We start from the raw sequence: 20,408 nt of genomic DNA, 5'->3' as shown, positions 1-20,408 counted from the left end.
ACATAGTGACAATTGTTTTTCTCCATATCCCCCAACACTACTTCTTTTCAGGAGAAAAAAAAAGCAGTTTTAGTCCATCACAGGTAAATTAACATCAACGATAACCTGCATACACAACAGAAAATTGTAATGTAGAGTTTATAAACATTTTAAGTGTTTTAATGTTGAAACTGTAAAACTGCATTACATTTTGTTGTTTAAATTGATCTGATTTTACTTCATTCTCCATAATACATTGTATGGATAAAAAAGGAAAAGTAAAATGAAAGAACGGCATATGTTTGTGTGTCGATATGTGAGGTCATTTAACCAGCTATGTTGGACATTTTCAAATATTTTCACAGCTCTTCTGTGGAGTTCCAGCTTTGAAAATAGTAAATCAGTCATAAATAATTCAAATAGTGTTTCTCTTTCACCTGCCAGAGCTACAAATGAGGGGAGTGGAGGAGAAGTTATCCTAAACAAACCTTTAACCAACTCTTTCTTCTAACACGGGGATGTATGTTGCAATATATGGCTGTGAAACAAGAATTAATGGGTTCAAGTGTTGAGCGGGAACATGTGACTTTGCGTGTGTTTCTTGTATGAATGACGCTGTGTTCACACAGTAACATTGAAGGAACTTATCTCTCATTTGAAGCTGGGCTCCTAAGGTTAACCATTAAAGCTGCACTAATTGGTTTCAGTCCTTGTTTCTGATTGGTTGAGCCACATTTGAAGCCACTGTAAAATACTCCATATGCACACAGCTGCGATCACATAACAATAGTATTGCTGAGCCAATTAGCCACTCTTTCAAAAGTCAGATTTTGTAGAGCATTTTGATTTACTGGGTGAGTTAAGTGTGGGTAAGCCAAATTAAAGAGCTAGAATAGTTAATAAATTAAGTTGGTACTGTTAAACAGACCATGTGGTCCACTTGCCGTTGGATTAAAAAACAATCCACAGCAATCTTCACAGAAAAGGTTGTGACAAAACATCCCACCACCAGGCATTAACAGAGGCTGATTTTCAGAAAATCAAGCACTCTTGGGCACTGAGTCTAAAAAACACCTAAGAGTCTCATCAACACAGCCAGTTCGATGTGCAGCTGAATATGGGACGCATAACAAAAGAGGAAAAACCGCAACTGAAGCTTGAATAATTCATCCTAACAGAAATAAAGCACTTTTATAAAAGTCTTTAACAGTGGTTAAGAAACTATGTTGTTGTCACGTAGCCAAACGATGCAAACTGTTAATGTTCCCCAGAAGTTAAACTCTGCGCAATAAAATGACGACAGATCTGTTTCTGTCACCATTTTCTTCTCGTCCATTTTAAAACAAACAGGTTTTAACTCATAATGCTAAGGCGGTGACTGAAAAAGCAGCTTTTTTTTACCCTGTTTATTTGCTATTTTGGCAAAGTCTGCACCAATATACAGGTCTATAGGGTGGGCATTTCCCCTGAAGTCTGCATGTAGTTGCAGCACACATATCCCCGGGTATGGACTAGTACAACGAATTTAGCTAAAAAAAATTGATCACATCCACATATTTTTATTGTAATTACAAAAAGTCAAAACATGTTCATACAGGAGAACTAATTTTAATTTGTTACATTTCTCAGTCCCCTCAGGATGTTGCAACCACATCAGTGCAAATCCAGTCAATCCCCAATGCACGACCTTGCAATTTTGTCCAAAAAAAATTGACTTTTTAAAATGGGTACAGTTTCATTACATTGTAGAGCTGTGTGCAGCATATTGAATCAAATTCAAATTCTCTGTTTCTCTTTTTAACATGAGATTTCCACTATAAGAGAGTGACTCACTCAGAAGAGAGTGACAGGGCTAATTGTTAGAGTCACACGGGTAATGTTGCCTAATGTTAAGTAATGTGTTTTAAAACAGAGCTGAGTCATTTTGGTGTAGACAAGCTGTCCATAGATCAGGCATTTCAGGCCAACATGATCTCACCCAGAACTCATCACATGGTGTCAGGACCTTCCACATCTACCTAAGACATTGTGGGTATCTTTCTGCATCAGCCTTTTACGTTTGGGGATGGCTTTACGGTGATGTCAATAAATGCACATGGTGGGATGACGTCATGGTGGGATGACGCAGCCCGTTACCGTGATGTCATAGCATGCAGAAAGCAGTATAATCCTTATGTTTGCACTGTCGCAATAGTAACAAAGTCATAGACGGTTAGGTTTAGGCAAAGAGGCACATGGTTAAGTGAAGAAAAAAAACCCACACACATTGACACAGGAAGCGTGATTTGATGGCGCCAGTGCACATTGCATGTGGAAGCGGCCAGTGCCTCCTGGCTGTCCACCAGCGTGCAATAATAACGCCACCGGTTCTGTCCCACTGCATTTTCCTCTGCCGCCACCCAGTCACATTCCACTTGAATGCAGAAGGTGGCTTTTGGCGTCAGGTTCATATGCCAAAAGCACTGACAAAGCGACGCTATTTGACAAATTCCAAGCGAGAACAAGCTGTTCAGACCGTAACAATCGCAAAACCATGCCATGAAATCCTGGAGGGACTGGTGTTTTGTGGTGTACCAAGCTACAAACAACCTCGCTCAGGTTTATCTCTCATGACTTTGCAAAGTTTCTCAGCCTCATATATTACCCTTAATTATGGCAAGTGGAATCACACATGGTGCAAACTGTGTCACACTGATGTTACTCTGTGTTTGCATCGTGATTAAATGGGCAAATGTTTGCTAACCTGTTCACCTTTACGAGGACATAATTTGTCTATTTTGTGTTTGCAGTTTGCTGTGCAGCCCACGAGAGACCATAAAATCAATTAATACAGCTTTAAATCTTAAGCCTGAGAGTCTTGGTCAAGGCTAGGATAAAAAGAAATGGAAGTTAATGTAATGTCATTCTAAGTGTCAAAAACAAATGTGCATCATGATCGACAATCCACCTATACATAACAACTGCTGTATGATACTGTAAGTATCATTGTAAAAAGAAAAAAAAGGACAAAAAAGGGGTAAATTCTTTTTTCTAGTAACATTTTACAGAATATATTTTTTGAACAGGATCATGTGCTCGTCGTCTTTGTGTCCATTGTTTGGGCGTGAATGGGGTGTTGCGTTTCAGCATTCTTTTCACTGATACATGTTTTGTTTCTCCATCTTTGTACTTTAAAGTTAAAGGTCACTCTGTCTGTAAAATATCTGACAGCCACTCCCTGTTTCTTTACTGGCACCACAAAACCTCCATGCTCAATTTCTACAAAGTGCACACACCAATGACAGTGACTGGATGACAATGGTCTGATTAAAATGTAACATACAGTATTAAGCTTTCACAGCTTAGCCATGATTTCTAAGGAGCAAAAGGAGGTCAGCCTCTTTGATAATGATTCATAACAGGTACGTTAATACGCCTTTCACAAGCATTTAAACCTCTGAAACCTGGAAACATGACAATAAAGGCAATGAGCAACTGACAAGGAATGTCCTGCAAATTGCAATAAATAGATAAATATATCAATAAAATCAGAAGGTGACAAGAAAATTACCTTAAAATTATAAATAAGTTAAAAGTTAAAAAATAGAGACTTTTTGGCACTTTTTAGTTTAAGTTTTAGTAATTTTGGGTCATTTCTTGCACATTGTGTTCTTTCAATATTTTTTAGAGACATAAGGCAGTTTGCTCAGGTCTCAAAGGGTTTAAAGAAAAAGAACTGTGTGATTTTCAATTTAGAATTAACATTCACAATTCAGACTTCTGATCCATCATTTGGTCTTGTAGTGCTTGTTGGTGTGCTGACTGACTGTGTCACCTGTTTTCTCTGATTCCCTCCCCAGTGAGTTTCACCACAAAGCCCTCTCATCCCATGAGACTCGTCACATCATGAAATCACGCTACCTGTTCCTACTGGTTTACTTACTGTGGAGCTGCTTTGGTAAGAGCATATTTCATATCTTTTGTCTAATATCAGGATACAGTCTAAGGACAAATCATCCCCTAAAGGGCCCGTTACTTACAAAAATACATGTTTTTTAGTGGTAGTTACCTATCTAGATTGTTTTGTTGCGAGTTGCCGAGTATTGGAGATATTTACTGTATAATGGAACCAGATGGCACTGGGTTTGTAGTGCGCAATGCACAAAAAGTGCAGTGTCTCTTTCCAGAAATCATGATCCAGTTACTCAAAATAATCCACAGACCTTGTTGTGAGGAGTTTCATATAGGAACTATTTTTTTCTATACCAAACTAGGTATAAGGCTGGACAATGGATGCAGCAGCATAACAGAAAGCTGTAAAGTTAGAAGCATAATCAATTATCCTCCCATAATAAAATGTCTCATGATAGAAATGTCCTAAATATGTCCAGATCTATTGTAAGTCCTTCAAATTGTAGTGTCATCTCTAACAATGAACTGTCTTCTGCCAACAGGGGCATCAAACGCAGAAAGGTAAGATCAGAAAGACAAAATGGAAAAAGCCAGTGTAGCATTAAATGTTCTTTTCCGCTTGTTAAGACTTCACTGTGCCTTCACGTTATAATGAACTACAGTATGTCATCTCTTGTCTCTAAACTCTTATCTTGTTTCTTAACTCATAGAAACAGAGATGCAACTTGCACTTCAAGCCAAAAATGTGGTCAGGTGAGTGAGGTTATCACATGCTGAACTGCATGTACTTATACCTACAGTTGAAAAGGCTTTTTTATCATAATCAAATCCTGTTTAAAGTCGCAAGTTCAAACGTCATATCCTGATTTTATCTGTTGCGTGAGGACAAATTCTTAGATTGTTTTCTAAATGATAAGACTGCTTTGAAGAAGTCATAACAAGAGACTGCTTCAGTGTGGATATGGTGTGAAATACTAATGTGGAAACAGACAACTTTTAAACCCTCCCAAATTCAACTATGCGTCATTCCTACACCTGAGAAGGAAAGACCTTCACCACTATAACAAAACATGAGCAGCATCCACAAAAGAGGAAAAAGTAGTGGAAACAGTAAACATGTCAACTTTTCCACTCTTTGCATTTCTTAGTGGCATTGTTGTTGCTTTCAAAGACAACCAGATTGCTTTCAGTTTCCCTCAAAGCCAAGAAACTACCACTGTTTTCACAGTTGTTCCTCCATTCCCAATTTCCACTAGTCAGGATTGTAACTGCAAAAACTACACTATACTCTTCCTGTTTTGGTTGCACAGTTGTTGATGCACTTCATTTGTGCTGTAAAGCCTTTATTTTCCTGGGAGATGAGACCCAGCGGCAGACAGAATTATACTGACAGCGAGGCTTAATGAGAAACCAACCTAAATGCCTATGGCGTCATTATACTATAACCATTACACTGTACAATCAACGCTTTCTTTATAATGATAAATTATGCAAAAAAATTAAATTAGACTAAATTTTGTCTTCTCTCAGTGTTGGCACAGCAGCTTGAGGATGTGTCACAGCAGAATATTTGACGTTATAATGTATTGGTCTCTGTGGGAAAATTCACAAGAAGAGAAGGCAGCAACTTCAAAGTCTGTGGTTGAGTGAAATAATACCAAGGGGTTTCTAATATTGGTATTCGATTGAGTGATGTGATGTGGGAAAAAAAAAAACAAAGCTCCTGTGTCATCTTTAAAGTCACAATTTCCTTGCAGCTTCACTGCCAGTGTCTGAGGATTGTCTAAAAACTACCCAAATCACACGCCAACAGGATCTTAATCATGTTTCATATTGCTGACAGTTATCCAATTGGGCTCCTGCAAAAAGTCTATCATAACACCTGGTGTGGACTGCTTCACAGAAATAGAAAACAAGAAACTTGCCTGCAGTGAACACCATTATCATGGGGTGCAATCTGGCAATAAGTGGTGTGGTGCTAGATATTCTAAAAATGTCTTCAATGCAACATCCTGTACAGTATGTGAACTTACAATACAGAGGAACAAAGAGACTTGATTGCTTAAAGGCCTTTTTCAAAGCAGATACTTTTACTTCAAAGCAAGGAAGAAAAACCACCGGTGAAACTAATACCACTGACGATGACTCCGTTCTATTATAGTCAAAGTCATGTCAATGAGCCTGAATGTAAAAAGTAGTGCCCTGAAATAGGTAAAGCTAAATGGACGGCAGCTTTAATTATATTATTAATTCAATCTTTGTTTTTTACATGTCAAATTGTAAACCCTCTATACACTACAAGCAAGAAACACAAACAATGTGTTTCACTGCTGGAAAGATGATTTTTTTTCTTCATAAAACTGGGATATCTATGCAGAAAGGAGATGCATATTAGTTTCAAACTGATGCTACATGACCAGAGAAAACAGAGGAAAAGAGCTGTGGCATTCACTTTTGCTAATGAGGTGTAAAACCTGCAACTACCAGCATGCACGGCACTGCAACGGACAGGTGAGCACTCCCGCTGGTGGGTGACGTAATGTCAGCTTGTCTGTTTTGACACAGAAATAGCGGCTGGCTATTATCAAACAATATCATATTACAGTCAAATGGAAATCAAAAATATGGTCCTGAGGACATACTAGATGAGAACAAGGCACTGCAGGATGCCCTTTTCTTGTTCACAATTTTTCTAATTACAGCCAAACAGTGCACTGAAATATACTAAAAAATAATACGAACATAAGGAGGCAAAATTTGCAGTTTGAGCAACAGCTCTTATTCTAATTAAAATCTGCTGGATAAAGTAAAATTTGGTGGATTTCCTCTGAGAGATGAGCAGGAAGATCTGAGCACTGATAAGATTATGAAGTTTACCACAGTTCAGTTGCACTTACTGCCCACATTATTATGATCAAAGCTGGTAAATTAGAAAAGTATCCCTCTGAGAATTTAGTGAACGGTTTGGTCATAGTCAGCATGATTGTTTGCCAGATTACTGATTCAATGATTTGTCACGTGTCAGCCAGAGACGGCTCACACCCAGTGCTCGAACATAGCCACGAGCATAATTCGCTCAGCTTCATGGGAACTTGCTGCTACAAAATATCATATTACATGTTTAAATGTCATGAATTCATGATATCAGTTTCAGAATTTGTGAGCCCTGATTTCTCTGGAAAGACGCTTTCTAGTTCCTTCCACTTTCCCTTTTTGCTCAAGTTTTCCTTTTTTCGTCTTTAATTCTAAGGGGCCAGATCCGACCTCTCACTTCCTCCAGTGTGTGGGATTGCCATCAAAAGACACAGGGAAGGACCACATGCGGAGGCTGAAAGAAATGCTTGAGGCGACAATGGATGTGTACAGCTTCATGGTATGGCTGACAATTAACAACAGGACAGGAATTTTCCACAGACACCCAAAGTCAGGAATGCTGTCAAAATACCAGCTGGACCAGTTGGTGCCGAGATGCTGTTTTTGTCTTCTTTCATGAGGCAACATTCAGACTTCTTTGACGATGACAGATAAGCAATGCAGTGACTTTTGTTACGACTATCCCTTGATTGAATGTTTCTCATGGCATATTTTTGCCTACTTTTATTATTAGCAGTGGCTGATCTTCCTGTGCCAAAATTCCAGCCCACAGCACCTACACCAAAAAATAAAGCTTTAACATTCAAAAAATGTAATATACGGGATATGATCAGAATCAAAATTGACCCAGAATTATGGAATTAGAAATAAGAGTATTTAAGTATAAAATAAGAATTTAGTAAAAATATTATATTGAATTAAGTAAAGATATAAATTAAAAAATATATAAACATTATAAAACATGTGCATTAGTAAAAATATTAAATTAAAATATTTGCCTTATACTTCAATTTAACAGTAGTATGTAAACAATAGAGTGCATTAGAGTAGGGAGAAACGAAAAGGCAAAGCCCTCCAGGGTACAGTACAAAAAAAGGGGGGGAAAGGAAGACAAAATAAGCAAATTTGCACATGCAGTATTATTTTATTGCTGTGTTTTTTGTTATTATTACCACTGTTTGTTAGATTAGTTGTTAAATTGTGCTAATTTCCCATTTGTTTTAGTTATATTGAAGACAATTATCATTATTATTATTATTATTAATATTGTGGATGATTGTAGAAGAACTGACTATAAGCATTTCAGGGAAACACACCTACATAAGATAAATACATTTCAACAGATTATCTTTCCTACTTATTGACTTTTTTTGTACTCCCCTCCATCACTTCAACAACAGAAGTACGGCATGGCAGGAGAGCCGCTCCTCAGCCTGCAGGGGGAGCTAGCATTAAAGCCCAGAGCTGACCCTTTCCAGAATGAAGCCTTCGTTCAGATGTGGATGGAAGTCAAGATAAAACCGCTGCTGAAATCCATCACCAAAAATTTCTTGGCCTGCCTCAGCACCAAGAAATTCAGCTGCTCCACCTACCAGACTGTGTACGTCTGTGTCTCTGACTATGTGTCTCTGTTGCCTTTGTTACAAAATGTTATCTCACCTTCCTATATCTTCCTGCAGCGTGCGGCAGCTGAGCTACCATTATTCTGAGATGAATCCAGCCAGACAAAAGTGGATCTACACATTCTTTATGTACCCGTTTCTGTCTGAAGACAGAGTGGCTGGTAAAACTTTTGTTTGATTCAACTTTACAATGAAGTAGAAATGACTTAAATAGCACATGTCTCCACTAAAGCTGAGCATTCCTCTGAATTTGTTTTTTATGTAATAGCTTCAGCAACTTTTGTAGTATGAACGTCTTTTTAGTGAGATATTTGCATTACAATAAGGGTTGCAAGACAAAAAAATGCCAGCCTCATACTAAAGTTGGCCTTAACACTGTGTCCTCTCTTCAGACTCTTTCACTTCTACATACACCTTTAAAGTAGGTGAAGTAGCAGAAATACCAACTTTTTCTAATATTTTTTCTAATAATAACAAGAAATGAAAGTTCTCCAGCTGAATTATATCCTTTTTACAAGAATCCCAATATTTCAAAATCACTGTGGTGTCAAAAACATTGCTCTCTTCAAAGCTGCAAATCAACCAATGTACTCCTCCTACATGGTCCTGCATCTGCGTCAAAATAAGGGTAGTGATGGAGAATAATCTTGGGTGAATGCAAACAAGATAGGCTAAGAGTGTAGAATTTCCCGTGAATCAAATTCAAAACATTTTAAGTGGACAGAGAAGTGATCATACAACAATAAAGCGGCACCCTCCATGGAGGAGAAATGAAGCCAATGTGGAAACAAAACTGCAAAAAACTGCATTTCTTAAAATGGCCACTTGGGGGTGACTCCAAAACAGAGTTCATTCCCATGAACCCCGTGGGAAAAAAGTCAAACTTCACAGCAGAAACATGTTTTCAGCCTTACACCAAAAACAGCACATTCATTACAACTGTATGAAGAGTGTTACACACACATATGTATACGTATATATATATATATATATATATATAAAACTCCAACCACTCCACCCTCTTGTCCAAACTTGGTCACGTTTGACTCCAAAAACCAAGATGGCAACAGCTACTCAGCCAACAGCCTCGAACTGGAGGCTTCAAAACAGCAGATCACAAAGCAATGGGGGATGTCACAGTTGCTTCGTCAATTATTTACACAGCGCCGTACCAACAGGAACATACAATGTGGTTTATCAAACTTGTGTCAACATTTTTTATTTAACATATTTTAGATATTATGCATGACTTATATTTTTTCAAATTAGCATTTTTTTTGTAATCTTACATACTCCTGCAGTACTTCAAAGTAACCCTGTTAGTAACTTGAGAAACACTGTGATTGTGCATTTAAAAGTTGTAGAGATTTATGTAAAGTTACTGCACCTGCAAAAAATGGCAAAATATATAAGAAACTGGTATGAAATGTCAAAAAACAAAGTTTAGGAGTTACAGGCCAAAAGGAACAGTGGCACTATCTTTTACAGCTTTTTGACATATTTTCTTTCCATATAAACAAATGATCAAATCCATATAAACAAATAACCAAATCCTCCCTGGTAGACTGAAGATCCCAGGAGCCTATATGCAGCACAACATATACACCTTTAAACTGACACGTTTAGATTTGTTAACATACAAGTTGTTTACCTCTTCTAAATTGTGTATGTGTACATACTGTATGTGTTCACTCAGTGTGTGTAATCTCTATATAGGTTGTGTAAACCCACACGAGGGCAGCGAGGAGTGGTTGATGAAGAACTTTGGTGCCTTCAGAGTCATGGCCCGAATGAAGGACTTTTCAACACTCAACATGGTCTTCAGTGGAGTGAGTTCACTTTGAGTTTTCTAATTGTTTTCTTTTTTTTTGATTTACAACAGCAGTTCACCTCAGAGCGACAGAGACAGAGTTCATTTTAAGTGCAAGTGACTCAATTTTCATGATCCCACCTACATTTTATCCTCCTCCCCTCTGTTGTTTGTCCTCCCCCATAGTTGGAGGTTCTTCACCTGCTGTCTCCAACACAGAAGGCTGAGCTGCTGCTGAGGCCAGAGGTTGCAGGTTTAGATAATGGCACTTTAAGCCTGGTCTTCCACAGTTTGTTGACAGACGGCACTGGCCCTCTCCCAACTGGCAGCCCTGGCGGGCGCAACCACACTACGACCCCTGGAGGGCGCAACCACACCATGACCCCTGGGGGTGGCCACCCCTCTATGATCCCTGGAGGGGACCACCACTATGACCCATATGAACCACCATCTCCACACAGCAACCTAAAACAGGTAACGTCAGGTAGCATTGATTTATGGAGACTACGCACGGACGTAGCACCAAATTCTGGGCTCTCTGTATTAGCAGCCCCTGTGGGCTCAAGCCAAACAATTAAGAAGTTAATATATAGCCTGTAGTTATTTTAATTATTTATCATTTCCAGCCTTGCACCTAGACTATATCTGCCCTTTTGTCACTTACAGGTTGTGAATGGGTTTATGACAGCTTTCAGACCCCTTGGCAGATTTGTTCATGAGTTTGTGTCCTTCACACAAGAGGTACAAGCTCTCTCTGTCACACACACATACACACACACACACCTACATAATTTGCCATGCAGACGAATGTACACATTACACCTCCAAAGTGAAACGACTCCTGACTTGCTGTGTTCCTCCAGAGGGAAGTGTCAAAAATGAGAAGTACCACTCTGACCCAGTTCCTGCTAAACTGGACTCTGTCTGAAGTGGCAGACATGTACCGGCCACCGGAGACATCCATAGTTCCACATAGCCCAAAGTTTGACATCACCAATTTGGAGGATTGGTACCAGCATGTGGTGATGCCGGTGTTACGGAGGTTCCTGCCGAACAACGGGGCTCTGCTGAATCACAACATCACCCTGGCCTTCCACCATGTGTTGTAAGTCAAACTAACATTTCAGGTTAGACGTCCTTTAGTATTCATTTATTTTTCCCCATGTGTGTCAGTAAAGATAGAACTATGTGGGGAAACAAAAGCATTAAATGACTGAAATACAAATTTCAATTATATCATTGCTTTATAAATGATCTGTTCATAAAACAAGGCTGTCTATGCAACAGAAAGACAAAATTTTGAAATTGGTGCTTCATGACCAAAGAAAAAAGAGAAAAGGGACTGAGGCATTTGCTTTTACTTAAGAGTTATTAACCAGTTAACCAACTGTGGCACTATCTTTGAGCCTATTCTAGCGCATTGTTTCACTTTTACTGTACTGTTTAGCAGGGAGCAAAAAAGCTCTGATGAACCCAAATGTACACTTCAAGCCAAGCACCAAACTGCACAAAGACAAATTTAGCAGCCAGCTAGTGAAGAAATTGGAGCAGCTAAAGGTCCTAATATTTTTCTCAGGAGTTGATGGAGACAAAAAAGACCTAATAGGAAAGTGAATGTATTGGATTTAGATTTGTCAGGCGTCCATTAACATGGTTGTTAATCAATGCTTTTGTGTCTTCATATCTTTAAGATGTGTGAATATGCTAATATGTTTACTGTAGTTGTGGATTTGTCAGCTTGTTGTGAAGTTTGCCTGTACACTGGTGTAGTGGCCAAATATCAACATTGGCCACCATCATGTCAGTTGTTATGTTTTTACATTGTAAGGTAATGTATTTAAAATGATTTTTGAACGTTTTGCCATGTTTGTGTGCAGCCAACTGGACAATGGTATGGACAATGAAACTTCTGACATCGAGGACGTCTGCAGCATCACTCTTGATAAAAGACCTTGCGCGGTGAGGCTTCGTTTTATTATTCAAATTTCATAATGATGAATCAGGTTTGAATCTGTAGAATTTTGATTTTAACTGAAATTGAAATATCCTAGTTTCCAAAAGTCTGCTGTCAGCTTAAAGAGCTTCTCGTCTTTTTTTCATCCTACCAGCTGATTGATGTGGTGGAAAATGTGGCGAGCGTTATGCACTGTGCTGCTCAAAGCCACCTAGAAATGTCCGAGGAGACGATCATAAGATTGATTGTAGAGCTGACAAAGCGTCTGGAGTCACTCATCAGAGAGTTGTCCACAACAGTGAGTAGCCTATATCAACCTAAAAAAATATTGTAATGCGTACAAAGTTTTCACTTTTATTTTACACCCCAATGTTTACTGACATTACTGATGTAAACAGACATTTTACAGCATCAGCAGAAATAAACACGTTGATTGGTTTTGCCAGCATTACTGTAAAAGAAGTGTCAGACAATTTTAGGATAGTGAATTACAGTCTTCCTTTTTCTGAATCTAAATTTGGTGGTGGAAATGTTCTTCTGTTTGATTTATTTCACAAACTGTACCTATGAGAATAACCAGTCAGTCAAAATTCATAATCAGCTTTTTAAAGCTGATTATGAATGCTTTAGCATTCATAGATAATTAACAACAAACACGGCCACCATAAAAATCACGTTTTATGAATTCTAACTCGATGCTTCCCCTTCCTCCTGTAGAACTTGAAAGAGTTAGCATCCGACTTTCAGCAGATCTTTGGCGAAGCGGACTCGCCTGCTCTGACTCAGGGACACCTGGACGACCCGGAGTTTATTAAGCTCTGGTTTCAGGCCAAGCTGATGCCCCTCCTGCCCTACCCCCCCAAAGACCTCCTGTCCTGCCTCAGCACCAACAACTTCTCCTGCCCAGTTTACCAAACCATGTGAGTTCACCGGTGTGGGAGGATGTATATGTACACACACACACACACACACACACACACACACACACACACACACACACACACACACACACTGTATGCTGTATTTTATTTCTATCTCTTCTTTTTTGGTATGTGCAGTGTGGAAGCACTCAGCAATCACACACGCTATGGGTATCCTAATTATGACATCTATGCGCACTTCATCTATCCCTTCCTGCTGCATCACAACACGTCTGGTAAGTAGCTGTTAACAGCCTTTTTTGCTTATAATAAACAAGAATATCAATTATGTCCTGCAACTACATCAAAATCTTAAATATGACATTTTGATAAATAACAGAAGGACAGTAAAAAAAAAAAGCCACTACTAATATGACAGAGAAGTCCTTTTTCTGCCGCAGTGGAGGGAGTATTCAGTTCATTTATTAAGTAAATTTAGTCATACAAATAAACATTCTGTCACAAAAAAAGTCCTGCATACTACTTAAGTTAAATAAGTATTATCAGCTAACTGTGCTTAAGGAATCAAAACGAAAAGGATTAAATGATGAAAAATGGCTACTTTGGGTGTGTAACTAACATTATTAGATTATCAGTGATGTGCATTTACATTTTAATTTGGTGGAGGAGGAGCCAATGGTAATTGTTTTATACGCTGATCATTTCTTTTTCATGTCAAATTGTTATTCATAAAGTATATAATAACCTTGGATGTCAATTAAAGTAGTAATGTAAAAGTTTAAAGTAGCATTGAATGGAAAAATGATACAAAATGCTTTCTTTATTATTTTATGCATTTAATTATTATTAAATTATTATCACTGATGCATTTATGTTTATTCAGAATTCACGTCTAGTTCACTAATGTGAAGTCAAATTTAGCTTCTAAATGTTATTTATTCTACAGCACTGGATCATAGTTTTAAAATCTTTAGCAAAGTAACTAGTAATCATAAGTGTCAAACAAATCATAAGGTAGTGGTATAACATGTTTAATATTTCCACGTGAACTGTGGTGAAGTATAAATTAGCATCAAATAGAAATACTCAAGCAAAGTAACCCAAATTTGTGCTTGAGTACAATACTTTTAATGCACCTTAATCTAATGAATATGCATTAATTGTTGCCTGTCTAATTCAGACCCACAGTGCATCTTCTCAGCCAATGACAGTGCAGAATGGCTGACAGAAAACTTTGGCGTCTTCTCGACAATCCCCTCCGTCACTGACTTCTACAAGCTCAACCCAAACTTCTCTGGAGTAAGTCTGAAAAACCTGACAGTCTCAAAAGCATCATCTAAAACCCATTTAACTGATGGCTTCACTCTGTTGTTTATAATTTCTTCTCTTTTCTTTTGTCTCCTATCCAGCTGGAAGTTCTTCACCTCTTGTCTCCAAAACAGAGAGCAGAGATGCTCCTGCTGCCTCTTCCTACTCCACCCGAGAAAGAAGTTGTTATTGACGAAGTATTTGACTTTCTCCTGGAGTCCCCCAGAGAGAGGAGACTTCTGGAGGTCCTACAAAACCTGATCTATCTCACCTATAAGGTAAAAGCTTTGTAATGATACCCAACTGTATTGCTTTTGTAAAACTTTTAACTGTCCTAGAGGATTAATTGTAAAATACTTAATTTGTCAGGTCAATCCGAACTGCAGTATCTACATACAAATGTGAGTACTTTCAATTGCTTTTACAACTAAGCGTGTGGTGATTAATTACTTTCCTTTTGAGGTGTCAAACACAAGTGTAACTAATTGTTGCATCGCACAATGTAATTATTAGAAATGAATCATCACTAGAGAGTTAGATACGTATGAAAGCATAATGCATTCACTTGGGAATAATAATTCTGCTCTTGTTTTTCTGAATTAACACAATGATAATCTCATAAACGTATTCATTCACTAAAAGACATTTTTTCATGCAAACGTATTTTTAGGTTACAGTTCAGTACCATTAAGGATGTCCAGCCTTAGGCCCTTTGCTGCAGGTCCTCCCCTCTCTCACCTTTTCAAACGTTTGTCTTTTATTATCTCAATGAAGCATAAAAATGCCATAAAATATCTTTTTAAAAAACTTAACTAATGATTCTGACATAATAATATTGTTACTTTACAAAAAAGAGGAATTTTATTTCTCAAGTAAATGCAATATGCCCTAATAGATATGGTAAATTTTGAACAAAAAAAAAAAGTATTAATCCTGAGGGAAATTGCAGAAGTTGCAATACAAAGTTGGAAGAGTGCAAATATAACAGACAACACTGTAGGATTTGCACACACAGTCAGGAGGAAGTTTCTTGGGATTCAAGGAAACTTTATTGTCATTCTGGCCATGTAAACATGACGAACGAAATTCAGTACTCAGGACTCGGTACATCAATAAAATAACAGAAGTATTTTCCCTGACAGCGAGAGCTAGAGAAGACGTTGCACTGCTGTGCACCGCCATTTTATACACACACACACACAGACACACACACATATATATATATATATAATATCAACCATGTGTTGGACTTTTACAGTGGGAATGTGTTACCTAGGCTATTGTATTTGCAGAGAGGTCACAGGGAAAGTGATCAGAAGCATTTATAGTGCTGTGACAGTCAAAGTTCTGTTCATTTTACTAATTGCTGAACTGACTGCAGAATTTTTCAGTCATTTTTTGTACAACAACCCCAAGACAACTACATTCCTACATAGAGGAATGGCAGGAGATAATAGTAAATAACAGACAAGAGATCTGCTTGTCTTCACAACAAAAAACACCATGTCCTGAAAACTGGCCAGCTACAGCAACAGGCACATAGTTAAACCACAACAGTACACACACAATAACACAGGTGCTCAGTGGCAACCTGACTCCCAAATAATATCAAGCTTTGAAAACAGGGGCATGGCGGCCCAACAGATACCCCAAATCCCCTTAAAAGGCACTTGTACTCACCTGTTTGAATGCAGCGCAAGCAAAAATATGGAAATATAACAGTTATCTAAAGCTACAAACAGCTAGCATCTACTTGGCTCTCAGTTAGCTTAGAGACATTAATATATTAGCATGCTACAACTTAGCCTACATATAACATTAAAATTTGCACAATGGCCAAACCTTACAATTAATTAGACCAGCGTTATCAAGCTTGCTGCTAATGTTAGCTTACCTGCTACATGTACTGAGTGCAGTGGAGGGGCTTGTCTGTGAGCTGGCACCACAGACTTACTATCACAATAATACATCCATGCTATGCTAGCACTGCTGCTGGAAAAGAATCCAAACGCCGACTTCCGGTTCAGGACTGGAAGTCACGCCCGTATTTCGCGCAAGGCATCATGGGGGCTGGGAATAAGGTGAATGTGAAATAAATACCAAATAAAGAAAGAAAGTATTTATTTGATTGAATGGAATTTTAATGTTTTATTGATATTTTTATAGAATGTGCAGAATAAGATGACAATTTTGTTGCAATTTGCTATTTATTTTTTAAAACATGATAACGATAGAATGGCAGGTCAAGGGGTTTTTATTGCAACTAGAGACCCAAAAAATTATTTGGGGAAATTTATCAGGAAGTTTTGCACTGTAAGTAATTATGCCCCTGTATAGGTGTCATAGCAGACAACGACCCTGATGAAAACCTGTGCGTTGCAACCATAGACTGCAGATAAAGATTTCTATTTATAGTATATGGTTGCAACGCATTGGTATTTTTAATTAATAATAAATAAGCATGTAAAATAAAGGCATTACATTTTTCCACAAATCCTACAGTGTGCCTTGAAATACTTTATACTCTTTATTCTTAGACTGAGAATTCACTTCATCCATGCAATGGGCCCTTCACAAGATTAAATAAAAATATACAAGTGTTTGTTTTGGTTAGTGTAACAAACTGATTATTTTATATGATTGAATCAAGAAAAATAATGATTGACTTTTCAAACTGGGTAATGATAGAACGTTTTTGAACCACTTAGACAGTTTTACAAGTGATGTTTTTGTGAGTGACCTGGAAACATAGCACAGAACAAGTGACCAACAAAAAGTGCAATACAGCGAAAACATCTATTTCACTTCCTCTTTTGACCAAGAGCACATATCTGTATGAGAAATTGTATAAAATGATCATCTATTAGCCCTACAATATTTTCATGGTGATGCAGATCTGAAACGTTGATCCAAATTTTCAGAAATACTTTTCTATTTTTCATATTTTAATTAATTTATGATGCCATAGTTGTTGTGAAAGTTCTCTAAATGCTTTTTTGTTCAATGTTTAATGGGTTTTTTTCCTCCTTTTTGTTTGCCAGTTTTGAGAGATTGTACAAAGCCATACCAATTCTGCCGCCAGACATGGAACCAGATGTCTGGGCTCGCATTGATGACCTGATATATGTGGCACCAGTTGGTCAGTCTCTTTCTCACACATAGAAAAACATACACAGTGACCATAAACACAAAGTCAATGTTATCTCCCTTATACTTTCTGCTTAAGAGCCAAAATAGGGCCATATTTTTATTTCTTTTTAGATTGTACATTTGCAATTTATGTGTTTAACAACCGTCATAGTTGACTGCATATGTTTTACGTTTTAATTTATACAGACTGTGTGCCGAAGAACTTAACAGTAAGATTTCTTTAACTTTGCTATATACCCAGTTATTTATACTTATATTTACAAAATAATCTATTTTATCTGTGGCTTATTTTAAAGTTGTGTTGTGTTTTGTTTTGTTTTGTTTTTATTTTATCTGTCATTCCTAGTGCCCAGTAACCCAGTACAATGGTAAGAGCTCTCTAACATAACAATTTTAAGTCTCACTTTATGTGCCTTCAGAGCCAAATCATTTGAGATTGTTTTCTCTTTGCTGTTTGACAGGTAACATCTGCAGCGGTGTCAACAGGTATCCCATTTGTTAAGATTTGTATCAATAATTACAAAAACTCTTTCCAATATTCTCTCTGCTGATATGTATTTGCCTTTTGTATTTACAGCTCTGCTCTTCACTCTTACTTGAGCACATCTATGGAAGTTTCCTGCAGTTTTCCCTTGGAGACATATGCATGTGCACAGGTGAGTAATTTGTATGAGTGAAATTTGAAAAAAATAAAAATAATAATAATAATAATAATGACTCTAATAAGAACCCAGAAAAAGGTCACTAGCATACTACATAAAAACAGACAATGGTCTTTGTACCGATAAAATAAATACAATAGATACATAAAAAAAAAAAGCATACACAAACAAAATGGATCTCCACAAAATCCAAGTTTATTCCTGAGAATAGATAAATGACCACTTCCTGTCTCACACATACAGCTGGAGAACTTCACAGCTAATCAGCTGGCGTCTCTTCTGAAGTGCAACCTGCCAGAATACAGCCGGCACTCCAAAGCACTGTGGAAGATGCTGCTGACGGAGCTTTCCTTCATCTTGGACCCAGCTCTGGAAATTTTGGCTAACATGGTCAGTAACCCTTTTTAATCCTCTGATGAACATCCTCAGCTTCTTTTCCAGACTATCAAAGCCAGTATGTAACAATCCAAAAAGTACAAATTAGACAGCAAGAGGGTTCTGGGTATGAACCATAGACTGTAAATATGGTATGAACCCATCGGCCAGATGGGGCCTTTCTGTGTTTGCATATCAGTGTTGGTTTTCTCCTACAGTCCAAAGACATGCAGGTTAGGGTACTTGGTGAATTTAAATTGCATGTATTTGTGAATGTGAGGTGAGGGTGAATGGTTGTCCGTATCCCTGTCCACATTTTCCAGTCTTTTTTTGGGTGTTTATAAGGGGTTTCTCCCTCTGCAACAAGGAACTCTATGACAGTTCTTTGCTTCTGATGAACCTCAAGAGCAGTGGTCATGTTGAACTTTGCTGCGGGACTGAAATTTCTGAAAAAAACTCGTTTTTTTAGATTAATCTCAAGACGATCCATACAGAAATATGGGCACCAAATGTTAACAAGTGACAAAAAAATCAGCTTGCAATTGAGTTGGGGCCATTATTATTTTTTATCTTCCCTTGTATCGCACAGGTGTCTAGAGTTAGTGTTACTCTGTCTATGTTGGGCCAATGTCCAGCACCTTAGTTTTATCTGAATTTAAGAGCAAGCGATAACTTGACATCCAGCCTTTCACAGCAGACAAGCCCGCCTCGAATAATTTGGGAATGATCATGCGCATTTACAGGCATACAGCTGAGTATCATCTGCGTAGAAGTAGGACATTAATTCCATGACTTGTACAATTTGGCTGGTTGAAATAGGTGCTAAGAACAGAGCCCTGAGGTGCCCCATATTTCACATCAGAAAATATTGATGTGATATTACTGAGGAAACACACTGTGTTCTTTTGGACAGGTAAGGTAGATGTTTAATATGTTTTCCATTCATTTAAGAAGTATATAATGATCATTTATAATAATTCAATCAATCAATTGATCTCTCCCACAGTCCATGGTTGGTCCTTCGGCGTCTGAGGTTTTGGATGTGATTGGAGAGATCAGAGTGTCCATGCTGACTGACGAGGAACTGATGGACAGCAGCGTCATCAGAGAGTGGTTCTCCGGCCATCTGAGTAGGTTCCTGCCGTTTGCATCAGGAAGGTTTCTGCGCTGTCTGAGCAACAGGAACCTCGGCTGTCATTCATACCAGCAAATGTAAGTGATTTTCCTTTTTCATTACAACATGCATGTTACTGTTAGGGCTATATATAAAAATATATCTAGTTTGCTATTTTTGACTGAAGAGGTCTTGGCTGAAGATGTAAATGGTAATTGGGTAACTGAGCCCATTTGATTTAGGTTATAGCCACTTGTCTCGTTTTACTCTGAGGGAAAAAAAATATTTATTTCATTGGTTATATTGAGCAGGGTTGTGTTTTTCATCCATTCAACAACTTTGTTTCCTTTTGTGTGTAATGAGCGCCTCATGATTTTAAGACATCTTTTATTGTCCAATGAAAAAAATATTTTTCTTTGTGTCTGTGTTTTTTGGCAGACTGCAGGAATTTGTCTACCACTTTGATAACATGACCTACAATCAACACTTTGTGGTTCTGAGGAATTTTATCTACCATTTCCTATCACAGTCACACTCAGGTACTCTCTGCATGATCTAAATGATTGTAAAATAAAAAGTCCAAAAATATTTTGGAAGTCACAGATATCTCTTTATCCTCATGACCAGGTCCAGGCTGTGTGACTTTCTCTAACAGCAGTGCAGAGTGGCTGATGAAGAATCTGGGTCCGTTTTCGCGTTTTTTTTCCATCCAACAACTGCTTAATCTCAATCCCTACTTCAACCCTGTAAGATTAAATTTCTGCACACATTAAAGATTTGCTGTTATT

General features: G+C 37.9%; 1 protein-coding gene across 1 annotated transcript in view; it reads left to right on the top strand.

Moving 5' to 3' along the window:
- The window catches only part of mslnb (mesothelin b), a 38,961-nt gene that overhangs the window by 1,438 nt on the left and 17,115 nt on the right, over window positions 1–20,408 (top strand). Inside the window, exons 2-27 of the mRNA XM_088075799.1 lie at window positions 3,819–3,916; window positions 4,413–4,431; window positions 4,581–4,623; window positions 7,121–7,243; window positions 8,145–8,344; window positions 8,424–8,527; window positions 10,083–10,195; window positions 10,363–10,650; window positions 10,843–10,917; window positions 11,040–11,281; window positions 12,054–12,135; window positions 12,285–12,428; window positions 12,848–13,050; window positions 13,189–13,286; window positions 14,192–14,310; window positions 14,421–14,597; window positions 14,689–14,720; window positions 17,361–17,458; window positions 17,656–17,678; window positions 17,816–17,837; window positions 17,931–17,955; window positions 18,047–18,125; window positions 18,375–18,521; window positions 19,513–19,718; window positions 20,059–20,159; window positions 20,248–20,366. Of these exons, the coding sequence (XP_087931925.1) occupies window positions 3,865–3,916; window positions 4,413–4,431; window positions 4,581–4,623; window positions 7,121–7,243; window positions 8,145–8,344; window positions 8,424–8,527; window positions 10,083–10,195; window positions 10,363–10,650; window positions 10,843–10,917; window positions 11,040–11,281; window positions 12,054–12,135; window positions 12,285–12,428; window positions 12,848–13,050; window positions 13,189–13,286; window positions 14,192–14,310; window positions 14,421–14,597; window positions 14,689–14,720; window positions 17,361–17,458; window positions 17,656–17,678; window positions 17,816–17,837; window positions 17,931–17,955; window positions 18,047–18,125; window positions 18,375–18,521; window positions 19,513–19,718; window positions 20,059–20,159; window positions 20,248–20,366 (2,934 nt within the window). The 5' untranslated portion in view covers window positions 3,819–3,864. The remainder of the gene's footprint in view (window positions 1–3,818; window positions 3,917–4,412; window positions 4,432–4,580; window positions 4,624–7,120; window positions 7,244–8,144; window positions 8,345–8,423; window positions 8,528–10,082; window positions 10,196–10,362; window positions 10,651–10,842; window positions 10,918–11,039; window positions 11,282–12,053; window positions 12,136–12,284; window positions 12,429–12,847; window positions 13,051–13,188; window positions 13,287–14,191; window positions 14,311–14,420; window positions 14,598–14,688; window positions 14,721–17,360; window positions 17,459–17,655; window positions 17,679–17,815; window positions 17,838–17,930; window positions 17,956–18,046; window positions 18,126–18,374; window positions 18,522–19,512; window positions 19,719–20,058; window positions 20,160–20,247; window positions 20,367–20,408) is intronic.

This window comes from Plectropomus leopardus, chromosome 3 (assembly GCF_026936395.1).
Source record: "Plectropomus leopardus strain MGB_pleo_1.0 chromosome 3, ASM2693639v1, whole genome shotgun sequence".
Lineage (NCBI taxonomy): Eukaryota > Metazoa > Chordata > Actinopteri > Perciformes > Serranidae > Plectropomus > Plectropomus leopardus.
Note: the sequence above shows the minus strand (reverse complement) of the source record. Positions and strands in the feature narration are given on the sequence as shown.